At 29.7% G+C, this 27,092-nt stretch overlaps 1 protein-coding gene across 1 annotated transcript; it reads right to left on the bottom strand.

The window, feature by feature from the left end:
- Positions 1-6,115: 6,115 nt before the first annotated feature.
- On the bottom strand, positions 6,116-21,996 carry LOC107456542 (uncharacterized). Its single transcript, XM_016074424.3, has 5 exons — positions 21,563-21,996; positions 15,901-16,115; positions 11,999-12,142; positions 9,202-10,365; positions 6,116-8,057 (listed from the first exon to the last, which is right to left on the bottom strand). The coding sequence occupies exons 2-5, from the start codon at positions 16,091-16,093 to the stop codon at positions 7,918-7,920; spliced, it is 1,641 nt and encodes a 546-aa protein (XP_015929910.1). The 5' UTR covers positions 16,094-16,115; positions 21,563-21,996; the 3' UTR covers positions 6,116-7,917.
- Positions 21,997-27,092: the final 5,096 nt, after the last annotated feature.

Genomic DNA, 27,092 nt, shown 5'->3' with positions numbered 1-27,092 from the left:
TTTTCTGAAATATGCAAATCATTACAGATTTAATTTCAGGTTCTCAGTGTAACTGTTGCAAGCGAAATTACCTCTCAACATCCGTCGCATTCATATTATCCGTTGTCCATTATTAGATAGACACATATAATTTATAGCCATTTTATTCCATCAGTTTTTCATTTCCAACATTTTAAGTTTAGAACAGGGTCCAAAAGGCTAAATTTTGGTTCGTATACAATTTTTCTTACCTCGAGTCATAGTAGCGCATCACATTGTAATATTGTTCTTATAACAAATGGTGTACTCCCTCATAGTCGTAACAATCACAGTAATTGCTTCAAAATTACATTAACTTAACCTTAAACAGTTATACAAGACATAATATAATATAATTTATTGGTGCATCTATTACTAGCATTGAAGTTGCTTGAGTTCTTACTCCTTTATTAGGTTCAGAAATGAAATTTGCAGATGAGATAGTCATAGCTGTATATCAGATTAATTTAATAGTATATCATATTTTATACTTTTTGTACTTTTAAAAGTAAAAGATCTAAACAACTTTTGTATCGTAACTTTATTTTCGAATTATTTATTGCTTTGAGTTACATTTTCAATTAAAATAGTATATGTAAAAATAATGCCAAAAATGCTAATAGCTAAGCACCATTGATGAGCACTATTTATCAGACACTCCTATTTATTTTTAATTGGTTACTTGAAATTTGAAATACCCAATTGTCAGAAAATAATTTATCGCTGATTAGACAGAATTTTTACAAAATAGTGATGAATCTCACGGGAGTCTCCGACACTAGTCTAAATCAAAAAATATGACTAACAAAATACAACAACAAGCAATACCTAATTTTCTCAGGTAATTTTAGTGCTTTCTCGTGGTGAAAAAATATTTATAAAACAAACTCTGTGTGTATGTGTGTATTGCTTGAAAAATAACTTCACTGAAAACTAAAAAACGCAATTTATCATCCATGAAGTCTACTTTGTCCCTAATCGAAGCATATCTAATAAAAATCATCCTCATAACCACGAAAGTTTTCTTTGATGATTTGTAAGATAAACTAATTGAACCTTAGGCAAATTTCCGCATAAAACACTGCAAACGCAAAGAAAGGCAATTGAAATTAAATAATGCTGAATATCTTGTCAATACTCTATACACTTTATAACACTATTCCGATTGAGTATGTCATCGCAGCATTATAGTTTAAATTCCACCACGTAATCAATTGTAATCAAAGAAATGTACAGGTAATTTACCGTTACTGCAAGGATTATCATATTCCACAAGTAAAGCATCGATGTTCTTATAAATTTAAAATGCCTTTTATTGAAGTTATACTTCTTATGCGACTTCCAACAAGGTTGCGTTAAACGTTTAACGCTTCATTTTTATTGGCCGGGAAATCACGTGGTAGGATCCAGTTTTCCCTCATTCATTTCCATATTGTTTTGGTTCTCACTAGCATAAAAATAATAAAAGTCATAAAAGTATTGCTTTTCTATAAATATTTTTTTAGTTTGTTTTGATACACATATAATTTAATAGGGTAGTATTTTTTATTTTCAAATTTAGTGGATAACAATTGTAAAAAATGAGTGAAAACAATCCCACGGACAATGCGACGGACTTAAGGTTATGTCAAGGTACGTCTCTTGTGAATATCAATTGATTGTTTCTCTTCTGAAATTACATTATGACGCATTCACATACATTATTAATACAAACACATTTTCCAGGGCGAGACGATGAGGCAACCACAAGCACTTCCACTGGTTCAAGAGGTCCACGAGGGAAAAATGCACAATATTACCGTGATTACAGAGCACGGAAGCGAGCGGAGCAGAAAAAAGAGTCGTTGAATAGAACTAGCGATCCTTCTACGACTGCTGATTCTTCTACAAATAACGTCGCAGGTTGCGAAGTTTAACTTCTTCCGCGCGGAGGGACTCCACGCACTATTTTTTTATTTAAGCACACTTTTATATCAATTATTGTTTGATATAAAGATAAGTGTGAAATATTATCAAAATACTGTGTATATAAGTGTAAAATATTGTCAAAAGATGAGTGTAAAATATTTTCCCATTCGAAACTAACGCATTTATTCTTAGTTAATTTTTATTCTATAAGTTATTCAACATTTAAAAAAAACAGTTTTGAGCAGAAAATAATAATCAAAACCATAGCATGAAACAGTATACCCATTCCTTAAGATAATTTTTACAGCATTGGACTTTAACTTTCCAAAATCGACAGTATCACCAAAGACAAAAAGGATTAAAATAAACTTTAATAATAGATAGTAAACCAAACTAAACTCAGTGGCACGACAGCCCATAGAGGGCCAAGGCCTACTGTGCCCATCTCAGTTTTCTTGACTTAGGGCTCTGGGGTGCAGGAGCAGATGTTCCAGTTTAGGTGGTCAGCCGAACGCGGAACCCTCAGTGTTTAGTTCCCAAGCATGCTTGGTGCTCATTAATCGACCCACTGAAGGGATGAAATGCTGAGTGAACCTTGCCCGGCCCGAAGATCGAACCCAGGACCTGTGGCACGGGAGCGCGAAGCTCTACCACTCAGCCTCCGAGCGTTGATAATAGATAATAATAGACTTTAGAAAATAAGACTTCTCCCAAACATTAGCGTAAGATGTTTTAAATTATTGAGAATTGATAATTGTAAAAACTAAGCATGAAAAAATATTAACCTTTACATTTATTTCTAATTTAATGTTATTAATTTATTATTCTTAGAAAAAGCATTGTTTAATAACGGTACAGGACAAATTTCAAAAGAATTTGCAGCGAATGACACGAGGCATCTTTATGCAAAGGTTCTAAATAATGTATAGAAAAACTTTATTATTTATATAATTTTGTCTAATACTTTTTGTTTTGTTTTATATAAACCAAATTTATATAAACAATATTCTATTCTTAATCTCTATTTTTTAAAGAACAAACTGCTATTATAATTTCATATAACTCTTTTCTTACACGGAATATACAAACATAAAATATATTTATTAAATTTCCTGAATGTATTGAATATTAAAATAAATTTTTAAAAAGTGAGATTTTCTTAAATATTGTTTGATTTTAAATTGTAATTTAAGAAATGCTGTGCATCGCTTTTGCTAACTATATGGAAAAAAAAATTTAAAAAATTATAATTTTATTTATTTTACAATCATGACAAGTGGTAATATGAATTTATTTATTTGTATAAGTTAGGTAAACTAATAACCACGAATTTATACAAATATATATGCCCAATTAAACAAATTTCAGTTTATGTAACAATCAATATTTTAAAAGACAAAACCTGTCTTGGAACAAACATAATTCTAATCATAATCTCAATTTTTAAATTTAAAAAATTACAATTCTCTTAGAATCTATAGCTTAATCTTAGAAGCTATATGATAGCAAAACAGAAAATGAATTTTAAAACAATAGATAAAATTTTAAGAATGTAATTTGCGCATTTGCTTAGCATTTGCTATGACTACCTTTTAAATTTATTATATTATAAATTCAAAATATTTTTACTATCTAATGACCATGTACAAATTTCGAAAACTAAAAAATTAGCCATGAATTTAATTTGAATAAATATCTAAATCAATCAAACTTAAATCTCTTTTATTTTAATCAACTTTAAATGAAATATTGTCAATTATTTAACAATTTATAGCAATATAAGTAAGAGTTATTTTGTTTCCTTTGGAACTCCAAAAAGTTTATGCTAGTATCCTAAAATCGGATGCAAGAAGCAAGTTTAAACCCTATTCTCAAAATCCATTCATCAATCCCCAAAAAAACGAATTTTAATGTAGATATTATCCTCATTTGTAATATTATAATTCAGAAAATAAATTTTACGCATATTTTCTTGAATTAAATTTAATATTTATTCAAATTTAATTTTGTCTAAATTAAATTTTGTCTTATGCCATTCAAAAAATGATTTCAAGTTTTAAGTAAACTAAATTTATTGCCGGGAATACTATTATTTCTAAAACCATATAAGAAAATACTATTTTTGGCAAAGTTAGCACAAATAAAAGAAATTGTTGTAATCATTTTTTACCTCAAAAAAAATTTACCAGTTCCTCCAAAGCTTAACTAAAATCAACTATTATCCAACTATTGTTTTTAAATCTTTGAATTAAAATGATTTTGTAAAGACGAGTTGAATTTTTTTTCTTCAAATTTTAGTATTATCTAGTTTAATATATTTGTTGCCGTATGTAAATCCACTTTCGGATAAATCGCTGACAACCAACCAACCTATCAAATTTCTTCTTAACTTCCAGTGTGAACACACCTTGAAATTATCCCCGTACTTCATATTACTCTTTAAATATATACTTTCTAAACTGGTGACGTGGTCATGTAAGCATATTTTCAAATCATCTATTAGGGATGGGCGTGGAACTAAGATGCTATCTCTTATCTCTACACTTTTTTTATATTGTTTACCATCTGAATACCTATTTTTCGTGCGATGAGAAAGAAAATGTAAATAATCAAGAATCGGTATTAATCAACATTGCAAGCTCATACTCATAACAGAAAGACAGAACAAAATTAATTACGTTAATTCCATTCATTGTTATTTTTTTCCGGGGCTTTACGTTATTAGATTAATCAACGCATGTTTTTTGAAGCTCATCCTATCAAAATAGAGATTAACTGTATTCATTATCGATTGACATTATACTATTGCTCGGGGTCAACTTCTGATAGCCAAAAAATACCATAATCAGCAATTTTTTCTGGAATCTGTTCCTTTCTGTGAGCCTTAAAAATTCTATTTACACTGTACGTATAGCAAATATCTTGGTACCAATGTTTGTATATTTCGTACTTCTGAAAACATCAATTTAAATGATACAATCAGCATTATTACAAAATTAATAATGAGTCAAGAATAATAATAGCCAAAGTTTTATTCACACCATTGATAATTATTTAAAAGTGGTACTAAATATTACGGATATTGAATTTACAGGTGCTGCACATAGAAAAAAGGTATGGTCAAAATAGCCAGAATATGGTAAAATTTACCGAGTTTCTGGCTGTATGGAAATACCAAAAAGCTCAGTAATTTTACCGAAGAGTCTTAATAATGGTATCGCTAAAATCAACAACAAAATATTATTTTATAATATGTGATAAAATGTAGCAAACATGATAAAATTTGTTAATTTTATCATTACTCTTAACAGCATGGCACAAACTATTTATTCAGTTAAATTATCTTTTTAGTTTGTATTTTTTACTAAATGAGTGGTAATAAGAACTATGATTTTAAGAACAAAAATTTCTTGTAAACCATTACCATATGAACAGGAAAAACTACCTCATAAATGGCTTAACGTATATTTTGGTTTTATTAACCAGAATTTTGTTGAAGCTCGTTTTATTTACCAGAAATGTTATGACCATACGGTACAGTAATTTTTACTAGAATAGTTATATCCATGAGAGACAATGAGAACCAATCTTATCAATTTACGTTCGTGATTTAAATCTGATGGAATTGTTTCTTTACCTCCTCCGAAGGAAAATAAATGCCCCAAAACGGTGCTCGGAGGAAGTTTTTAAGTATACATGTCCATCGTGTCTTTAAAAGTATAAACGCCAAATTTGGCGCGGATCGGTTTAGAATTGCGGATTTATATAAGGTACTTACAAAGCATACGTATAAACCTCCTGCTGCTTTACTTACACAGATGTTTTATTTTAAAATTATAGAACTATTTTTTGCTATCGGAAAATTCAGTCTCAATTTCTGGAGCTTTTCATACAAATGCAATAATATATTTTGCTAGGGCGATAGTCATACAATTTTAAAAACAATCTTTGCAAATATTAATTTAAAATTAGAGCTGAAGAATAAAAATTAGATTAGAACTGAAAAATTTAAAATTGAAGCCGAAGTTCTATATTTTCGTAATTAAATTATTTATAATTTATTAATTTATTTAATAAACTTGTAAGCTCTACCCCTGACTCATCCCACTCTCTAATTTCATGATTGCCTCTCATTCAATTTCTTTTTTTTTCAATTCAATATTTTCCACAAAGAAGATCATTTCGTTCATAAAATGCATATTTATTATAATTTCATGTAAGAAATTTTTTATCATACATTAACCGTAACAAAATAAATGATTGTCTGGTTATGAAAAATAATCAACTAATCTTTAAAAAAAATTTAAACTTAGGAAATATAGAATATGAGACACAATATAATGTATTAATAAAAAGCATTGAATGAGAAGTAATTTTATTTTTTGCTAATACATAGCAATAACCTTATATTAATAAACTGTTTTTATCTCTTTGAGTTCTTTATAGATTTAAAAATATCTGGCAGCATCTTTCTCACTCTTTCTCTTCATTTTCTTAGATTATTATTTTTTATTTTATTCACTTATTTTTTCACATCAGCTCAAACACTATCGTATAAAATTAAAATATCGAGAGAAATATGTATGTATTTTTTACGCCAATGCATAAATAATCTCTAGTTAAAGAAGAAAAAAAAGGTGAACAAAAATATAAGCGAAAAAAATTCCTTAAAATTGCAATGATTTTTGAATAAGCTGGAATTCTAAGAAGAAGAAAAAGTTTTAAGTTAGTAATTGAAAATAATCCTTTCAGTACACAGATACTTTCTAGATGCTTTTCAGATAATACTTTCTTCATATCACTTATATTGCAGTAAAAAAGCATCAGATCGTGTCAATTTACATATTCAACGAATACCAAGTATATTTGTTCCCGCATTTTGTAAAATTCTCAAATAAATCCCATTATCAAAACTCAAAGCAACTTTTGCGCTAACTAAGGCAAACAGTGTACTCCAAAATTACTCAAACACTACACTGTTAGAATTTTCATTCGAAAATTATGGTAAAATAACTGGCAGCAGTCTGCCCATCCAATTAACCGTAAAGTTTACGGTAGAGAATATTTTTTACCTTCATGGTTTTGCAACCGGGAAACCATGAACACAAAACTATATAGTTCTCAAACCATTTACAACTAGCATGGTTTTAAAACCCGAAAAAAGACATTTAACTGGACTTGGAGATAGTTCAGCAACCTTATAGTGCTGCCATCTATGCATGAATGAGAGTATCGTACTTTAACAGACCAGAGTGACAAATTGGGGAATGCGGGGCACTAGAAACGTTTCATGCGTTAAAAGGAATGGAGGAAATATAGTAGTATCAACACTGGGACTCTAAACACTGTTCTGTCGGTCATGAGATTGACGGTTTAGCCATCTCGAGAAATTTCCAACAGTGTATATTAAAGTAATATATTTTAAGCCTTTTTACTTCGCAGTTCATATCCGATTCAGCGTTGCATCCTCTTTTAGAAAATACACTAAAAAACTCCCTCTTTCAAAGAAGAACTGGCGTTTTTCAGCATTGTCACATTTTTCTGAACGTACATTTTTGAAACGTCTCTGGTCTGATTGCTGTGCAGAGAAATGTTCGGTAACGGCGCATTTACATTAAACCAGGTCCTTTCACAACACTGTATTGGTTAGCACCCAGCGTGTCTAAATTTTTCTGTAATTCAAGACTCATATAATCTGTCTTTATGTTAGATCTAATATTTAACCTATAAATAGAACTAATGATTAATACTTTTTCGATGACCATATACTACTTAAGACGGTGAAAATTTGATTGATAATATATCAGCATCAGTTTTTACTTCCAGATTCTACTGTGTCATATTCTGCTATTATGCCACCGAACAGTACTGAAACAGTTTGAGATTATTTCTTTCATTATTACCTCGAAAATGATATTTGATGTCTTTGCGACGAGTTAATTCTCTATTTTGATTCAATTTGTTTGAAACCGCAAACAGTCCAATTTTACTTTAACGTCCATCTTTATTGTTTCTGTATTTGGCATCTACAAATCGTGGTAGTAAGGAAACTCCAATGCAACAGATCAAACATAGTAATGACATCATATATAGATATCCATCGTAAGAACCTAGTTGGCCTCTGAAATAACCTACATAAAGAAAGTTTTATGTTAGGATAGTGTCGGAAATTAAATCAACATCACTTATAATTTTTAAAAAATTAAAAAAAATTATAAATGAATAAATTAGAAATTTTTTGAATTAACTTTGGGCCCACTACAATCAACAGGTTCTGTCATAACTCGAAGGATTTACAGTTCAAATGTCAAACCATTTCCCACACTGTCCAAAAGCTATAATTTGAGAAATAGTAAAAATACTTAGAACTATTGATATTAATTTTTTCACAAGAAAAGAAACTTTCTTACAAAATGCGCCATCACAAATGGACTAACTTTAACAGTATTAATCTAATATCTTAGTTAATATTAAAATTCCGTACCTAGTTCACTGGTTAAAAACCACCTTGAAACTATAGTAATGCCGGTTTTGATGTCATAACGACATTAAATTAATTGTTTTTGAAATTTGCTTTAGTACATTGTATCAAGTTTAAGTATTGAGACTTTATGCATGTTTCTAAATAGATGTTGCAAATTTCTTATGTAATAAAATAGATTAAGAACGAATTTAAATAGCACAAACAAACATTATTCGACAATAAGTACAGTCCAGCTAACACGAGAACTACCCCAACAGAAAGTCTTTTGTTGTCTGCTGCTGCAGAAATCAGAGTAAAATCATATTTGATGGCCGGGGGGGGGATTTAAAAAAAACTTATCCCAACTTAAAACAAGTCGAAAACCTGTAAAAAACTTCAAATTTCATGAGCTTCAAAAAATATACAAAATTGAAATGACAGTCGACATGCTTCAAGTGCCTTAAAAATATTTGACAGATGTGAATGTAACAAAAGAAAAATAATTTGAAGAAAAAAAAAACACTAAGTTGCCAAGCGAAAAATGAAGAAATAAAGGTAAGAAATAAAGACTAGGAAAACCACAGAAGACAAGAGAGAAAACATATGCAAAACAGAACAAGAAAAAAAAAGGTTATTTAATTAAATTTTAATTATTTAATTACATTTTTTTAATTTATTTAAATGAGAAGCAGTTAATCACAAACCCTTATTTGAAGTAACTAATCTTCATAACTACTGTATCTAACTGCACCCGAGTCTGTTATCTAAGTAGTTCTCGTGTTTACCGAATTGCAAGATACATAAAAATTTACCTATTAAAGGAGATATTGTAAAACTCATGGGTATATATATGATTAGTCTTGATGCCATAGCCATAGTCCTCTTTTCTTTTTCAATGAATTCTGTCACTATCATTGGCACTGTGGCAGTGTTTGCCCCAAACACTAAGCCTAGCATGCAGAACACAATCATCATTAAACTGAAGCTTGAGATCCATGGAATCAGAAGACAAGACAAACACATTACGAAAAAACAACATGCACAAAGGCTTGTAACAGACAGGAAACCACAATCAATTAATGAGCCCAAAAAGAAGCGACCGAACACATCGAACAAATTCATACCCATCGCAAAATATATTTCCAAATAGCCTTTTATTCCTTTATCTCTAACGATATCAATCAAAACAGTCCAAAACACATAATTCACATAAGCATTCGAGCTATTGATAATAGTCACGCATAAAAAAATTGGGTGCCAGATCACATCAATCGAACTCAGATAAGATTTAGCAGTTTTTTTTACAATTGTTTTATCGGTCATTTCATTATTTTGCCTGGTACTTGGTTGAGCAAACTGCTCATTTAAATCACGAGCATTAAGTACTACTGATGATTTTTGTAGCTGGTCATTTTCACACCTCGATATACTGGCGGTATTTGAAATTGTCGATTTAGAGAATGACGTAATTGACCCAGAGGAGTCGGAATATTTTTCAAAAGTTAACTCGGTGTTATTTTGTGCGTCTTTGTTTTCATTGCAAGGCGCATCAATTTTATGAGACGCCATTTTAGTTTGACTATTATGTTCATCTGGTATTTCAAGAGTTGAACTGTCTCCATTAGGTTCATCTTTTGTTAAAAATGCTCCATCACAATTTAAATTATTTAGACAGATTGTAGTAATAACAGCCTCGGTTTTGTTTTCCTCCTGAGAATTAGCAATTTTATTTTTTCGAAACTCTGGTTTCCTTAAAAGTAATGCAGCTGCCACACTGTTGAAAACGATTCCACTCATTATAAGGTATGTACCAGACATGCTGTACTTTTTTATGATCACTTCCAATACAGGAGGTCCAATGAAAGCACCCAGACCACTTCCTGCCATAAACACGCCATATGCTTTAGTTCTGTGCTTTTCGAAATGTTGATTGAGTATTTCCGGAATCAAAGCTGTTGACCAACCAAAGCCAATTCCTAAAAGAAAACATTTTTATTATTTTACTATTATTAGAACTCTTTTAAGCTATGTGAACTCAATTAAAGTGATTTTTAGGACACGTCTCTCCATTACAATTTCCAGTTTTAATAAAAATAAGGACACTGGTGTCTAGATCTACGGAGAAGGAGGATTCAGGGTGCCATTTATATTGGTGATGATGGTGGAATATTAAGGTGTGGGTGGAGTTCGTATTGGTATAGTGGGCCAGTTGAAAATAGTAATGAAAACAGAAGGGTGATGAAAATAATACTTGAACTGGATCAGAATTAATAAAAAGCTTTTATTTTATATTTGTAGAGCTCGAGATACCGAATATACATATTATCCATACGAATTTCAGTTGAATCAATTTTGCATAATAATATTTTTAAGGACAGGCCATGGGAGATAAATCCCCCACAACCTGCCTAATCAAAAGCCAAATTAAAAAGTACGTGTAATTTGTTCCCAACGGACACAGAAGCATGGGTAGGAGATCCAAAATTGGCGAATTATCAAAATATAGCATAGCCAAAACAAAGCCAACCAGCATATAATATTGGGTTCAAAAGAATACCTTGGCGATCACGAGTCGCCAACAAATTTATGAGAATCATTACAACCATGCAACTGAAACATATTTTCGGTTAAAAATTTAGAATAGAAAGTTATTAATAGACTTTTGTTTTCGATTAGAGGCGACATTGAATTAATAAGTCTGCATTAGTAATGAAATAAAAAGCATCCGTTACATTGATATCTATAAGAGAAGAATAAATATTTTATATTCGTCTAAAAAGATTAAGTCTTTGATTTATTTTTAAATGTAATTCTATTAATAAAAATTAGCTTAAGTAATCAAAGATATTTAAAAGGATAGGAAATAAATATGTTATGCCAATTGTGGCATCACAAGATCTATCAAGTTGTTCCTTGATATTATAATTCCTGATTTAGTGTAACTTAGAACACAGGTACCTAGATCTACCAAGTTTTCCTCAAAAATTTTAGTTAAGAAATTGCCTTAATAAGAAATCGAAGTGAGCAAAAGCAATCAATTATAGGAAAAGGAATTTTTCATTTTAAAACTGGTGTAACTTCATACTAACTAGTGTTTGCGTAGTGAGTAAAGACTTTATACATGACTTGTGTCATAAGTACATGTTTATTTAAAAAAATGTAGCTTAATTTTATTTGCTCGTGCACAATGATATTGCAAATGCACAATTTATATTCCAATGATATTAACATAGATAAAAATTGCTACTGCAATTTTTATCTCCATCGTATGAAACTTTATTGAACTTTATTTTGAAATTTTGGCTGTTTCAAAGTTATTTTCAAAGCATTTATATTTTGTAATTTTGGCTGCTATGGAAATTGGAAATGATGAGAAATAGAGGGATCTAACAAACTTTAGAATAACAAGGAAGAAGATTTCAATTAATAAGCAGTTGAATTTCTAGGCTAGCATTTTCTCGATTTTTAAGGGGCCTAAATTGATACAATAATTCTATTTAAGCAGTTTAGTAGTGATTAATTTATAAAGAAGGTTCGTTGTTTTACTGGAGGAAAAACTGTACTATGTAACATCTCGGTAAGATCTTCATTTATAAAATAGAAAAATACCTGCGATTACTCCCAAAAATACGTCAATAGTTTGAATGTTTTCTGCAAAGAAACATGCTCCAATTCCTATCGTAGAAAACAAACAGCCACACAAAGTCACTCCTTGTAATCCAAGTATTCCACTGAAGAACCCAGCAAAAGGACCTGAAATTCGATCAAAACAAAAACGATAAAATTGATAAATCCTGTGTTATGAACAAAAATATCAAAAAAAATGCTTTATTTTTTTTCTCTTCATAGCATAAGTTGAAAACTTGAGTCTTTTTAAAGATAGAGCGTATATTATAAAGAAAGCTTAAACTAAACAAGTTTTCAAGTGGGTGTCGAAACTAAATTCCTTAACTAATAAATTCTTTAATATGACGAATTAAGAATCCACCAATTAGCTTCATTAATTGATATAATAATCTTCCACAACAGAATTAAGGTCACATGATAATTGATTAGCAGAGAGTACATTTTATTTATCTGAAGACTGAAGCAAAAAAAACGCAAACACATAACCGAAACTACGGAGCATAAAATCACTGGTGATTCCAGATAGAGATATTGTCTCAACAGAACATTGAGATTTTGCCTCAACAGAACATTGAGATTTTGTCTCAAACGTGTAACGGGAAATCAATATATATCTCAAAAAATATATTACAAATGTATATTTTTGCTTGCAATATCTTAGTACCAAAAGTAATAATAAATACCTATAAATAATGTTTTTTATATCCATAAAAGAGTCTTAGTAAAATTATTATTTCTGATTATGCCTCCACCTTGAAATCTCCCAACAGAGTATTATATTTTTACAAGAAATTCTTCAATTTAAAACCTAACACATAAAAGAAGATGATCTGTTCTTTTAAGTCCACTATACTCAACTTGATTGGTATTAATTCAAAAAACCTCGTCTATGTCGAAATTTCAAGAGATCTCAATCTCTTACTGAAAATAATAAAGTTTGAGACCTAAGTAGAAAACTAAAACCTAAAGTCTAAATTTTAATAGTGAAAAAAACGGGGATATTAGATGTCTCGTAGACTTTTTTGAACATCAATATTATTCTTAAATACTTGGATTCAATAGGTTTTTTAAAAATTTGGTACATACTAATCGCCAATTCCATTAAAATGAAAGCGACAACATTTTACATTAAACTCATTTGACACATTTCTTGCATTTTTCAATATACTTGCTAATGACGTACACTATCATTCATGTGAAAAATATGCCCCAAAATAATTTAAAAATTCATAGCATTTTGTTAAAATCATGATTAGTTTACTGCCAACATAATTCCAAAATGCATAGTGATGCATATAGAGAGCAGTTTCTGTATTATTTTTCACTTTCTCGAAATGAAAACCTTATTTGCTTCATCTATGCAAATAATATTTGTTTATAATTTTGACCACAATTATTTTTTTAATATAATAAATCATCTTGCCGTTCTTATTATTAATTTAAGAAAAAAAATTATGTAAATGTAAAAGTGCGCTGTATGATTCAACATAATAACAGCAGCATTGTTAGTTTCATTTGTGACAAAGCACGGTCGAATATCAAAAATAAATATCCAAAAGTAGTAAGCGGCAAAACACTTTTGATTTTGGCGTGCTAGCAGTGATAAATATTTAACTAAGGTGTAGGACAATGTCTAAACAAATAAAAAATTCAACATCTGTTCAAGGACGCGTTTACTTACCTATAAAGAATGAAAAGCAGTCAAGAATGTAAGTTTTAAACAAAGGCAAACACCTTGGTTATATTTAACCATTAATGCATAATGTTATATTTCATATTTTTCAGCCTGGAGAAAAGTATCCTTGTGATTAAAAAAAAGGTTGTTGTACATGAAATGGATGTTTCTTCTGTTATTCTCCTCTTCAGATTAAACCAAAACTACCAAGATTTTACATCACGCCATTTGAATCAAATGGAAATTTTGTATTTTTAATATTCATGCAGCGTTATCCTAAATTATTCAACCAGTCTCAAAGGACTTTTTATTTATAAGTATACGGCGCAAAAAGACGAATAATATATGGGGAGTTACATGCGCTCATCAAGTTTCAGGCTCATACTACAGTATGTCCCAAATTAAGCGCGACCTCTGATAAACAGGGAAATAGCACTATCGATGGGAGAATAATTGCTTGTGCAATATTTATGTGCTCATATAGATGCTGATGAGTTCGCTAGAATAGAGTCTGTGTCCATACACCTGAGTCGGCCTGATTTCCAATGGAGTCCAGACTTTTTACCTCCAGACTATTTTATACAGAGATATTTTTAAAGAAAAGATGGCTACGCAGATTGCTTAACACTTAACCCCGAATTAAAATTAAAAATTGAAAAATAAGATCAAATATGCTTCCCACAAACGTTGATTCATATTTTCGATAACCATGTTAAGCGTGCTTATTTTGTCAATTGACAGATTACAAGAATTCAACATTTCTTGTAATTTGGGTTCAATAAGCATTCCTTTTTTCCTTTATTTATTTGCTTTTCTGGGAAGTGATATATTTGAGACATACTGTGCAAATGTACAATACGTGCTTCAATAAACTTGAACATAACTTGTAAAGGATTATTGTGCACCCCCAATGCTAAATTGTTAAGTACAAAGTTTTTGTATTCCAATGTTAACAACACAACAGGAATAAATCACATATGATATGAAGTCATTGATAGAAACATGCTATAAAACATATGGACGGAAGTGGATTCGCTTTGGAAAGTGTGCCGATGACGAAGCGTGCACACATTGTATATTTGTAGTCTGTGTACCGGAAACTTGATAAATGTAGCACACACACACACACACACATCAACACCTAACCCGGCGTCTATGCCCCAAATGAGGCATTTATCGGTTAATGGTTAAGGTTGGAAGACAAGGCAGCAAAAAACATATAGATTTCGTTAGTTGGAGTATTATGGTGAGAAAGTTTCCTGGGCTAATTGGTCAAATTTAGTTGCCATTGCGGCAGACCATTGCATAATTTTGTCTTCTTTTTATTTTAATCACTTCAGGATATCCTCATGATCTTCTGGAAAAATAAGGAGTTCGATTACCTTCTGTTTTAACTTAAATTTCTTGAAAATGGATCTCTTTCCGGCTATGATAAATTCTAGCTTTAGTTGTTTAAAGTGGTAGGGGTGGAAAGCGGGCATTGTACTGCATAGTACTACTCTGTGTCCACTAATCGACATACACATGTGAAGTTAGTTGCTATGCAGATGCATTTTAGGTATGCTTTAAAGAGGTCATGTTTTTTGCATACCGTATTCCTGTAAATAAACAGTCCTGTGAAACTAGATCAATTGATTAGAATAACTATGTATTTCCATTGATACGAATTTCGTATTTTTTCAAAAGCAAATGCTAAAAATAAAATTGCCGATCGAAATGGGCTACAGGTGGCGCAGAGCAGAACTCTCTACCTACTCATGCTTCCACCATTAGAGGTGGAGAGTCATAGACGAAGGAAGTACACTAGTTTCTGTCTTGATTTTCATATACGTAGATTAAAATCTTTTAAGTTGGGAAACTATGTGGAACAGAAAAACATTAAACATAGTTCTAAAAGAAAGCATCATGGAAACTTTAAAAAATATTTTTATTAAATCAAAATGAAAAATATTGAGAGAAGGAAAAAATATCGTAGTACATTCCTATACAACTGAAAAGGGGAGGAGAGGGAAGGTAGAAGGGCCAAAGGCATGGAACCGGTCTTCTCCCCAGATGGTGTATCGAGCGTTGCGATCGCTTATGGCTTTGATCCCATTTTTTAGTTTTGTGAAAAATAAGCTTATCAAATATTCAAGGTTTTTTACCATTTTCTCTTTTGGTACTTGCTATTTTTACAACTTTAGCACTTATTACTTAATTCAGTAATCACCTGATACACTTCTCATAAGGGATGCTAAAGCAAATGGAAAAGCTGCGGCTTCTCTCGTAGTATGGTATTGATGTAACATTGATACAAAAAGTTGAGCACCCAATCTAACAGGACATGACACTAACAAAAATATTACAGAACCAGCCACTGCAACTATCCAACTATAATAACTATCCACTGGGCTTCTCTCCATTTATAAATGATTAGTACCAAAGCTGTAAAGATATTACACAAAGTTATAATGAAAATGATTTTATAATAAAATATGTGATAAAATAAAGTAAAATATGTGATTTTTTTAAATTCGAATTTCTACTAAACCAAAAGTTTTTCAAAGCTAAATTCTTTAAAAACCAAAATTAGAATTATTTCATAGAATCAAAATAAATAATATTTGTTAGTTTGGGTTTCAAACAACTTCATAAAAAGAACTTACATATTTGAATTCGAAAATGGATATTTAACCCCAAATTTTTTAGCTTTAGCTTCAAATGACAAACCTCTTCTTCATAAATTTATAAACTTCAGTCTGTTTTTAAAATTTATCTTAGATGAATTTCAATCATTTAAATCAAAATATCTTTTTTATTGCTTAAAAAAATAAACCTTTTTAAATTAAATAAATAATAATAGAAAGAATAACGCCATATTTTAGTAAGTGTTTTATTCTGCTTTTATTTATGCTTCTACTTACACCATTATCAGTTATATAAGTAGTTAAAACGCATATTTTAGAGTGATATTTATATGTCAAGTAGTTAAGACATATATTATTTTTGAATTATTACTGCATGCAAAGGCTTACATGAACTTTCAAGAAAAGTTAATATTTTATCAAATTTCTGATTTTCTTTTTGGCACTTTAATAAAAACGCTTTACTCACAAGTAATTTATAATTTCTTATTAATTTAATCTTAATTAGCAAATTAATCCTTTATTTAGTAATGCATAAAATTTATTCACTTTAAATTATAACTGCAGAAAAATACAGTTTAAAGACTGTGGTTATATGGCCGATTCCACAACAGAATTTTTGAGATCAATACAACTGCAATATTTATTGCAGAATTTTTGAGGTTAATATAACTGCATAATTACTATAAAATATTTGAGGTTTGTTATACTACAAAATTACTGCAGTTTACAAACTGCAGTAAATTAGCAGTTCTTCGACCTCAAAAATTCTGTAGCGAATTGGCCGAATCATCGAAGTTTTAAAACTATATCTTTTTTCTTCTTTTCTTTTCGAATTTTCTGCAATTATTATGCGGGGTAATTCTGGTTTAGATGTCAATATGACAAACCGCTGCGAATACGGGTGTTCAAAAAAGGGCCAATGATTCGAAAAATCAACCATAAAACGGAAAGAGATAAAACTGTTCAATTCCCATCTAAAAATAAACTGCAGTTTTTCTACAGAACTGAAGTAATTTTGTAGTTTTTCTAGAGTCAACTGCTGATTTGCTTTAGTGCAATCTTAACTGTCAAAAAAATTTTAAACATATATATATTGATAACAGAAATAACGTACACTGTCTATATTCATAAAAGTTAAAACTCATAAAATACATACTTGATTTATTTATAATTCAGATGTGTAAAAAACGTTTAAGTAAGATTTTGACACAATTTAATTAGTTTAAAATATGGCTAAAATTAGGTATTTAAGTATTTCTGTATTTTAGTAATTTTATTACCAATTTTATTTTTATTAATTTTTATTATTTATTTATTTTTGGCTAAAGAAAACTGCTTTTGCACAAGGTTTATGGTAAAAACAATATTGAAGTAAAGATAAGTAGTTAACATCAATTAGTTAATTTTTTTATTCGAATTCATACTAAGCTAGGATTACTGTAGAACAAAAGTTATGCTTATGTTGTCGATCAAAACAAATATTTAGTTTGGATTTTAAACAAATTTATATCAAAAGAGTTTACAAAATTGAATTTGAAAATGGATATTTAATCCAGATTTTTTAGCTTCAAACCTCTCCTTCAAAAATTTATTAATTTCACTCTGTTTCAGAAAATTGTCTTAAATAAATTTAGATAATTTAAAACAATTTACCTCTTTTATTGCTTGAAAATAAAGCTTTATAAAGTAAACAAATAATTTTGTAGGAAAAAAAATCATCTGATCAATAGACAAGTTAAAAATATTTTTTATCAAAAACTTTTTCTACAAAAAGTATTTTTTCTTAACAAAAACTATAGTATTTTCCATGGCTCACGATAGGTGGCACCACTAAATACGGATATTTTGTATATTAACAGTAAAAATTTTGAAGCTGGTACTACTACAAAATTACTGCAGTTTACAAAATTCAGTAATTTTGCAATGTTTCCACTTCAAAAATTCTGTATCGGAATTGGCCAAATCACCACAACGTACCTAAGTTTACACAGGAAATCAAACTGATTTGGGTATTTTCATCTCTGCATTTTTCACCGTCAGTAATTTGCTACGTTTGGATAGCGATTTTATTTTTTATTCGAGTAAATATAAATGTGCAATCGTTAAAGTGCATACTTTTTATTTTATTTTAATTTCACTGTTTTATGTTTCCTTTTTTCTTTTTTTTGTTTCACCTTTACACTTTTTATGTTTTTTTTTCTTAAGTTCTTATCAGCATATAGTACAAGCTCTGATACGTTTTATAAAAATTTTATTGCGTAAAATTACTTACAAAAAAAATACATGTTTTTACAAAAAAGTAAATGAAATATATATTTTGCTAAATTTTTCTAAAAGAATTCATTATCACACTCCTTTACATTATGTCTATAATACCTATTTATTCCAGCATTTATGATAAAACGTGTAGATGAATAAATATAGATTTATAAATTAGAGGTTCGCAAAAAAATGCTAAGGTAATGTAGTTAAAACGTTTATTCAATAAACTTTTTTTTTTAAAAAATAACAGCAATAATTTTAAAAATTTTTGAGTTTTAATCCAAATTTAACGAAAAGACAACATTTTTACACACTTTTCCAAACAAGTTGATGTTATAGGTAAAACAACTCACAAGGATATTTAATTATATATTAACTTACTTTAATATTAACTGAAATATAACTATTTATTTAGGAAACAACACAAAGTAAAAATTATAATAATTCCAGCTGTACAATTTTTTATAATGTGCAATGAATATCTTTATTCTATCACATTTGAGTTTTCTTGAAAACGAATGACCTAACTTGTCAATTTTCGAAGCACCGCTAAATTAAATATGTAGTTGAATTCCAAGCGTAACAGAGGAGAAATCACACTTATTTTATTCTAAAGAATATATTACATATTTTTAAAAATAAAAATTCTACTAGAATATGCTACTTTAGGGTGCAATGTTTAATTAGATGGCATAAAATATTAAAATAGCCTCATAATTAAATTGCAAGTTAATTAAAAGTACTTGTAACAGAGAGGACAAATAAAATCCCTCACTTTTGACATGCACTGCTATTTATGCTAAATTCTGTGATTTGGACCATCCTAAAGATGATCTGTAATTTTTTTTTTTAATTATCACATTTCAAGGAAAAATAAATTATAAAACTTTTAAAATTCCAACTTTCTTTTATTTTAAGTTCAAATAATGCATCGTAACAGAGAGGACATGGAATGTAACAGTGTGATCTTACTAATTTGACAAGAAGTTAAAAGGAAATATCACTGTTAAAAGTGTCTCTTCGGTTATTTAAAGTTGGAGTTGGCAACACTGCCATAATTGAAACTCGTGCTATATCTTTGTAGTTATATTTTAAAGTTTTTATTTTACCAGACCCTGTTTAAAAAATTGCATTGTTTGTTTCTTTCTCAATTTCAGTTATTTGGGCAATAAAATCAACTACCCAATTTTTTCCTCGAACTTTTTACACTTGCAAAACTATCTATGGCAACATCAAAAGAATCCCAGTGTCTTTAATGGTGATTGGTGCACATTAAATATGCCGGGTCACAAAGTCCTCCAAGTTCTCCAAACAAATCAATACCTCTGGTGGTACTGATCGAGGAGTTCCCTTGTCTTTTGGATTAGGTTTAAAATTACAAGGCTTCGGAGTTGAACATTGGTAGCCGTAAACTCAAATTTGGGTTAGCCGTTCAAAGACGGTTATAAAATTAAAAAAAAAAACAATTGAGCAATTGTCGCTATATTTAGTAATTCTTCGTAATTATTAGGCAAACAACTGATTTTAATAGAAAATTCACATTTTCGTGAATAGCTCATACACATTTTATATGGTGTTTTACCTACACATAAAATATGGATAGGTGCAGCAAACTTAGATTTGCCAATTTTTTGTTTGGAAGCATCTACTTTGATATTTGATATGCTTCCATCAAGGTGCATATTCGGCTTTGTGGACTTTCTGTCCATTTTCTTTGACAATCATGCACTCAGCTCTACCAAAAATCTGGTAAGAAAGTTTATCAGATGAGTAGAAATTTATTACAAGTTTTTTTTGTTTTTGTTTCATCACAAACTTTGTTCCTAGGCTATTTCTTTTGTTTTGGTAGTAAGGTTACAAAGTATGCGTAGAACAATACAACGTTTTCTTAGAGATACAAAGTAATGCACGGTTTGCTTTTTTAATTGCTTTCCCCAATATCTAAGGAATATTATAAAGAGAATATCCTTCCTGAATTTCTACTGCTTGTATCAGTGCCTTTTTATTTTTCCTTTGCCTTCTTTCTTTTCTCAATTTATCTATTAGGTTTTAAATTAAGTTTTTTTTTTTTCAAAATACTTCTGTTATCATAAATTTTCATTTTATATTCTTTATCTTTCTTCTTACAAATATCTCCTTTTTTTTTTTTTTTTTTTGGAAAATTCTACTTCGATATTCTTTCATTCTTGCTGCTGCTGCTTTCCCCTATATTGATTACTCACTTAAAAAACTTTTAACTGTAAACTAAACACACTATCAAATAAAAATGGCACAGCTTTGTATAAAAAGTGGGCTCTAACAGTGGAGGAACTGGTTTAAACTAGTTGCATCAAGATTCATAACCACTTGCTTAAATTCCTAGAGTTCCACCTATCAAGTTTGTGTAACTGAGGGGACATTTAGTTTTGTCCTCTCTGTTACACCCCCTCTGTTATATGAGAAACTTTAAAATTTTTAATTTATTTTAAAAATATAATATAGCATGATTGTAAAAACCAAGTATTAATTAAAAAAGTTTTTTGTGTAATGAATAAAATAAACTTAAAAGAATAATTGTAACAGAGGGGACAATATATATTTGAGATAATTTTTGACTTAAAAAATAAGAAAAAAAAATTTTTTTTGGAAGGTAATCACTGCATAATTAAACTTGGGAACAATTTATTTTTCAATATAAATCTAACTATTTGTAAAATCGTAATATTTTTAATAACTTATTTTTCTTTAAAATAGACAGTTTTTTGGTAGAATAAGTCAAAACCATGAATGCTCTCTATTTATGATAAATTTTACTATAATCATGCGTAACTCAAAAAAATAACTTTTGAATTCATAAATTACCACAAATTTCCTTTGAAATGATACCAATTACAAGGATATTGCTTAAACTTTAAAAATTCACTGCTAGTTTCAATTGGCATGGAATTCAACTGTAAGAAATAGATATTTATAAAAGCTAAAAAAAAAAAAAAAAATACATACCTGCAAGTGTCTTACGTCAAGATTGCCAAGAAAATCTTCAGAAGTAGAAAGGGAAACTCTTGCTTTTCGTAACAACGGAATATGTTTTTTATCAGAATAGATATAAATTATTCAACCTACTTCAGAGAAAGTGACATTGCATATTTATTTGCTGCTTGTATTCAAAACAAAATGTGCAAGCACAAAATGAAAACAAATTTCTTTTATGTCTCGAAACGTGCTGTAAAAGTTTTAATAAAAAAGATGGGAAATGAAAGGAAACGAAACGAAACAAAAAAAAACCTTAATGTTTTAGTAAAAAACCAATAAATAAATTGGAAAATATTAACAGCATAAAAACTAAATGCTATATTCTTAAGAATCATTAAAATTCACTCATAATAAAAAGTAATTTCGAGTTGAAACACATATCAAACGTAAATCATTTGTTGAAGAAATTCATATACACTTAACTGATGTAGGCGCATTTTGAGTTACATAAGATAATTTGCTGTTGTGTGAATGATTTGATGTCTGATGTTATGATTGATTATATGATTTGTTTTCATTTGATGTTAATGGTTGGGAAAGCAACTCTGCATCATATTTTCTAAGGGAAATAGATAAAAGAGATCTAGTGTTCTGTTGGCGTTTAGTTACTACAACATAAAGTTTTATACATTGTCGAAAAAGTTTAATTCTATTATTTTATTTATTAAATTTTAAACTTTGCTCTTTATTTTGAATTATACGTAAATATTTTTAATGTTTTTTTTTTTTTTTTTTTTAAGCTGTTTTTGTCCAACCAAGCCCCATGACAGGAGGTTTATAACTCAAAAAGCTTTCTGAAATTTTTATTAAACTACTATAAATAATGCGTCGGAATGGTATGTTTCACAATAATTTTTTTTCAAATAACAAAAATAAAAAGTATGAAATAATAAACATATTTTTTGAATGTATGAAAACAATTTTAATAATATCGTTGGGACAGTGGCGTACGCAGAATTTTTTCAAGGGGGGTGTTCATAATTTTCTGAAGCTACTAAAAGAAATTCGAGTATGTAATAAAGCACTATTATTTCCCTAATTTAGACAGCTAGAGAGTTTTGACTTTTTATTTAGACAACATTGTTTAGTTAAATTTTGATTTGATTTTTTTAAGTTTAAGGACATAATGTAATATCTTCTCGCATGTAATATCTTCTGAAAAAAGTCCAATGTCATATGGGTGGGAAGTAACACTTTGAGGGCCACTTTCACATTCATCAGATTTCGTTATGCTAGAAACGTTTTTTTCAACGGAAGTATCACATTTCTGTACAACAGAAAAACTTACAATGTACTCCGTTCCCCCTAAGATTCCAGAATCATCGCGTAAAGACCTCGCGAATGACAGCCAGTCTCGAAAACTATCGAGACTGGCAGAATAGAAAGGAACCAGTCCATTACAGTATCACGTGAATTTGGTTTCAAAAGTACAACCCTATTATAGTAAATGTTTTTTTCAGTATTCTGAGAAATACCGTGAGATAAAAAGGTAGGCATAAGGCAAATAAAAATGTATAGTCTTAAAAAATAATACCCGCATAATTTCTACTAAAATGTTTATTTTTGCCATTTTGTCTGAGCTCAAGGGGGGTGTTCAAACCCCTAAACCCCTCCCTTGCGTTACGCCACTGAGTTGGGAGAAAGTGTTTTAAAATTACACGCAAACAACATTTTCATTCGTGCTATGAATTACAAACCTATGGCGTAAAAGGCAGTATGTAACAAGAGATGTTAAGAAGTCTGGAGTTTTGACCGCTTTCATTCTTTTCAAATTGCGGCTTCACTCAGATGTTGAGAGTTTAGTTTCCAAACCGAGTAAAGAAAAATAATTAAACTAATAAAGGTTATTGTCATACAAAAAAGTATGCTTTTGTATCTGACTTCTGAGAAAGAGCTATTTGCTTAATATATCATGGCTATAAAAGGAATAATCTCAAAACTCTAGAGTGGAATAATATGGAATTAACTACATTAGCTTCAAAAATTATTAAGGTAGAGAAATATAAAATGTTTCGAGAGCTTGAAACCAAGACGCCTATTCTCAAAACTCAACATAAGTGAATGAAGGAAAAAATACAGATTTGAAAGGAAAAAAAACACACACACAAGCAAATCAGGGCAGGTTGCATTTCCAAGCGGTATGCAGGGTTTGAGGAACTCATGTTGTTAACTAGAGAACCGACACTTGGAAACAAGATTACAGACCATCAAGATGGGCTAATAGGCCAGAGGTAGAAAGAATTTTGGAGTTATCGAAGTTAAGTTTATAACCAAGTTCCGACGATGAGTGGCAATTAATTATTTAACGAGTTTTTTACTAGGCTAGGGATCCCTTAATCTCGATTTTAATGCATGGCTGGTCTATCCCATGTAGAGGTTACATTGGCGAGGTATTGGTAATGCAATAGTGATTATCAATGCTGATAAGATTTTTAAGAGACTAAAATTTATTTAATTAACAGGCCTGAAAACGACATTAAAATTAAAACGGAGTGGGTAAATAGTAATTTTGTAGCAAACTGAAGAGAAAAAAAGCATAGTATTAAGCTCACAGTATGATATAGACTGTTGGATTTAGTAAGTTTATCAAGATTTGAATTAACTACTGTAGGGTTAAATCCGTGGCTAGCAGCAAGCGAGTTGAGGAAGCTTAATTTTTAGGCAATTGGGGTGATTAGAAGAAATATTAGAATGGAGAGGAATAGTTTACAATAAACAGAAGTTGAAAAGTTATCAGGCGTTTAGTTACTACAACATAAAAAAGCATAGGAAAATTAATTTACACGTCAAAAGTAAATTGAATGTTGGGTCAACAAAGTTGTCAATACTTGAAGATCAGTAAAACTGGCTACTAAGACAAACGACAATCTTTTCATAAACAAATCTTTTCTACCATGAGAAACGAAAAAGAGTAGTGAAATTCCTGTCATCATTTACCAATCACAACCAATCGCTCTGGAAATAAGAACACTAGTGAAAAAAAAGAACATGAGAATTTTTAACAATATAGATCTTTTTAGAAGTCAGAGATAAAAATAAGGAGTTATTGAGAAAGCTTTCAGCTTAGGGAATCAATATTAGATATAAAAGTTAGTTTAGGTTTGTGAACTTTAGAAAGGCACAATTTGGAATATAAGGCTGTACATGTACAAGAAGATTTTTTAATTTATTCTTAATAACAGTAGAATGAGAAGGGATTAGAATCAGATTTTTAAATTGTGTTTAACAACATAATTATAGTAATCAGGCATTAATTGCTTGAGTGGTGTTAATTAGGCAACGACTTGTTAAGAACAGAAGTTCAAATATGAAGTCTCCCTACCTTCTTCTGCTGCGGCATTGAAAATATCAAAGGAGAATCAAGTTCCTTAAAAGCTTGTTTTGAGAATACGAGAGACTAGATTTACTTAAGATTTTATGAAAAGAAATGGTGCTGAAAATTGAATTTCGAACAGTATCAATATGATCAGAAGAAAATCCATTCCGCTTAAACGCTAATTCTAAAGGGACAATAATAATGGGTTGCCAAATATTTGTTAGTAACACCAAAATTAAACCTACAATCTTAACCTCAAATTTAAACCTCTTCTTATGCGTTACTAAGATTAATAGAAGATAGATATACAAGAGAGTTGTATTAATGATTTGACATTTGGATAATATTCATTATATTAGGAAACAATTTTCTTTCCTGTTGCATGAGATTTTTCAACAGATCTTAGATACTTTGGTGTGGCTGATTTCAAATCTGCATTTGGATTCTCTCTTCATGTTAGTTTTTTAAATGACATTTTTAGTCTAATTTTTCTCAAAAAGTGCATGTTTAAAAACATTATATATAACAGGACGTCACATAAATATGCGACAAACTTCTAAAGGAGTTAGCATCATCACCATAAAAACTGCAATGGAACACATGCCCGGAAATGCCATCTTACGCCGCTAGGGGGTAATTTCCAATTATGAACTAATTCTTCATATGTTTCTGAACTTGCCATAATAGAGAAGCGCCCCTAGAAGCGAACGACGGCATTTCTGGGCAGAGGTTTTCATGCAATTTTAATTCTAGTCCTGTGCCCTCTAACTCCTCTAGACGTTTGTTACGACATTTATGAAACCTTCAGTTATATATAACGTTTTTAAACTTGTGCATTTTGACAAAAAATTTCATTTAAAAAAAATGTAGCTTCAGGAAGAAAACTAATTTTAGATATGAAATCCTCATACCCGAATTAGGCGAGATACAGTATTTATACTAATGTAACAAAAAGTCTGTTCCTAAGCGTCATAAACCAAAATCAGGTTATTCAATTTTTTACTAAGCTTGCCATATGTCATATGTTTACTGAGCAAAACGCATAATTTAGCAAGGAGCAGATGAAGATGAAAAAGTTCAGTCTTAATATCCAATAAACGTGCGCGAGTATCCTAAATATCCGCACTTAGGACTGCTATTTCACACTTGTTAAAAACCCTATAAACACGCTGAGAAGCATTAATACCATATATTATTTGAATAAAATTACTATTCAAGAAAACTCACGTGGTTAAGAAAATACAATTGTCGGATATGTAAACATTAGAAACGATTGATGACAGTACAATTTATGACTTAAAGGTAGAAGGGTTGACAAGAAGACATCAAAAGAAAACATTTAGGAACAAAAAATTAGAAAAGATAAATACGATAATAAAAACATGAGGGGCGAGAAACTAAGAGAGGAGCAATTAACCTGTAACACACACAGACAGCCTTAGGAAGAGCCAAGAAGATATTTTCATGCAGAATCTCGTTATAAAAAACTTCATGATGCATAATAGTGAAATACACTGAACATTTTGCTATTTTAATTTAAAAAAATGCTTTTTTTAAAAAAAATGAATTAACCGTTAACTTTAACTGTTTTTGTGTTGTATACTTTCGTAAACTGTCAGGCTTATTTAGAACACCTTATATAACCAACTAGAAGTTTTAATGTGCTGACTCTAAACCATTTGTCTTATTCTGGAATCTCATTAGTTTTTTGTTTTTCTTTTAAGTGCAGTAGGAAGAAAAATTTGTTTACATGATATTGAAAATTGATCAATGGCAAAACTCCCAGCCCAAGAGAAATAAAAATTAGTTATTTATTGTTATAAATTTAAAGACTTTCATAAAATAAAATTTATGCATAATTAATGGGTTAAAGAGTCTTTGTGCTGAAATAAAAACTTTCTAAATTTCATTACTGTTCATTATTTGCTTAACAATGACAACAGTTGTGTTATGTTTCAGTATAGGTCACTTCTTCAATAGGTGCTTCACCTATTGTAAAAGTAGAGTAATTCTCTAATAAGATATTTTGCTTGATTCTATCACATTTAATCATATATTATGTTACAAAAATCTCACAAATAGATAACGCTAAATATATATTTATATTCATTTTTCCTGCACATAAAATCTGTAAAAAGCTTATTGTCTAGGAATTTATTTACAAGGAATTAAAAAACCTTTTTA

Source organism: Parasteatoda tepidariorum, chromosome 10 (assembly GCF_982258835.1).
Source record: "Parasteatoda tepidariorum strain Cologne lab strain chromosome 10, Ptep-v5.0, whole genome shotgun sequence".
NCBI lineage: Eukaryota > Metazoa > Arthropoda > Arachnida > Araneae > Theridiidae > Parasteatoda > Parasteatoda tepidariorum.
Note: the sequence above shows the minus strand (reverse complement) of the source record. Positions and strands in the feature narration are given on the sequence as shown.

Excerpts from the sequence above, each read along its gene's own strand:
- LOC107456542 (XM_016074424.3), bottom strand. The coding sequence starts at position 16,093 with ATGGAGAGAAGCCCAGTGGATAGTTATTATAGTTGGATAGTTGCAGTG. Across the intron at positions 10,366-11,998 it reads ATTTTTGGGAGTAATCGCAG|GAATTGGCTTTGGTTGGTCA; the intron begins GTATTTTTCTAT and ends GTTTTCTTTTAG. Across the intron at positions 8,058-9,201 it reads TACAATATCTCCTTTAATAG|GTTATTTCAGAGGCCAACTA; the intron begins GTAAATTTTTAT and ends TTCTTTATGTAG.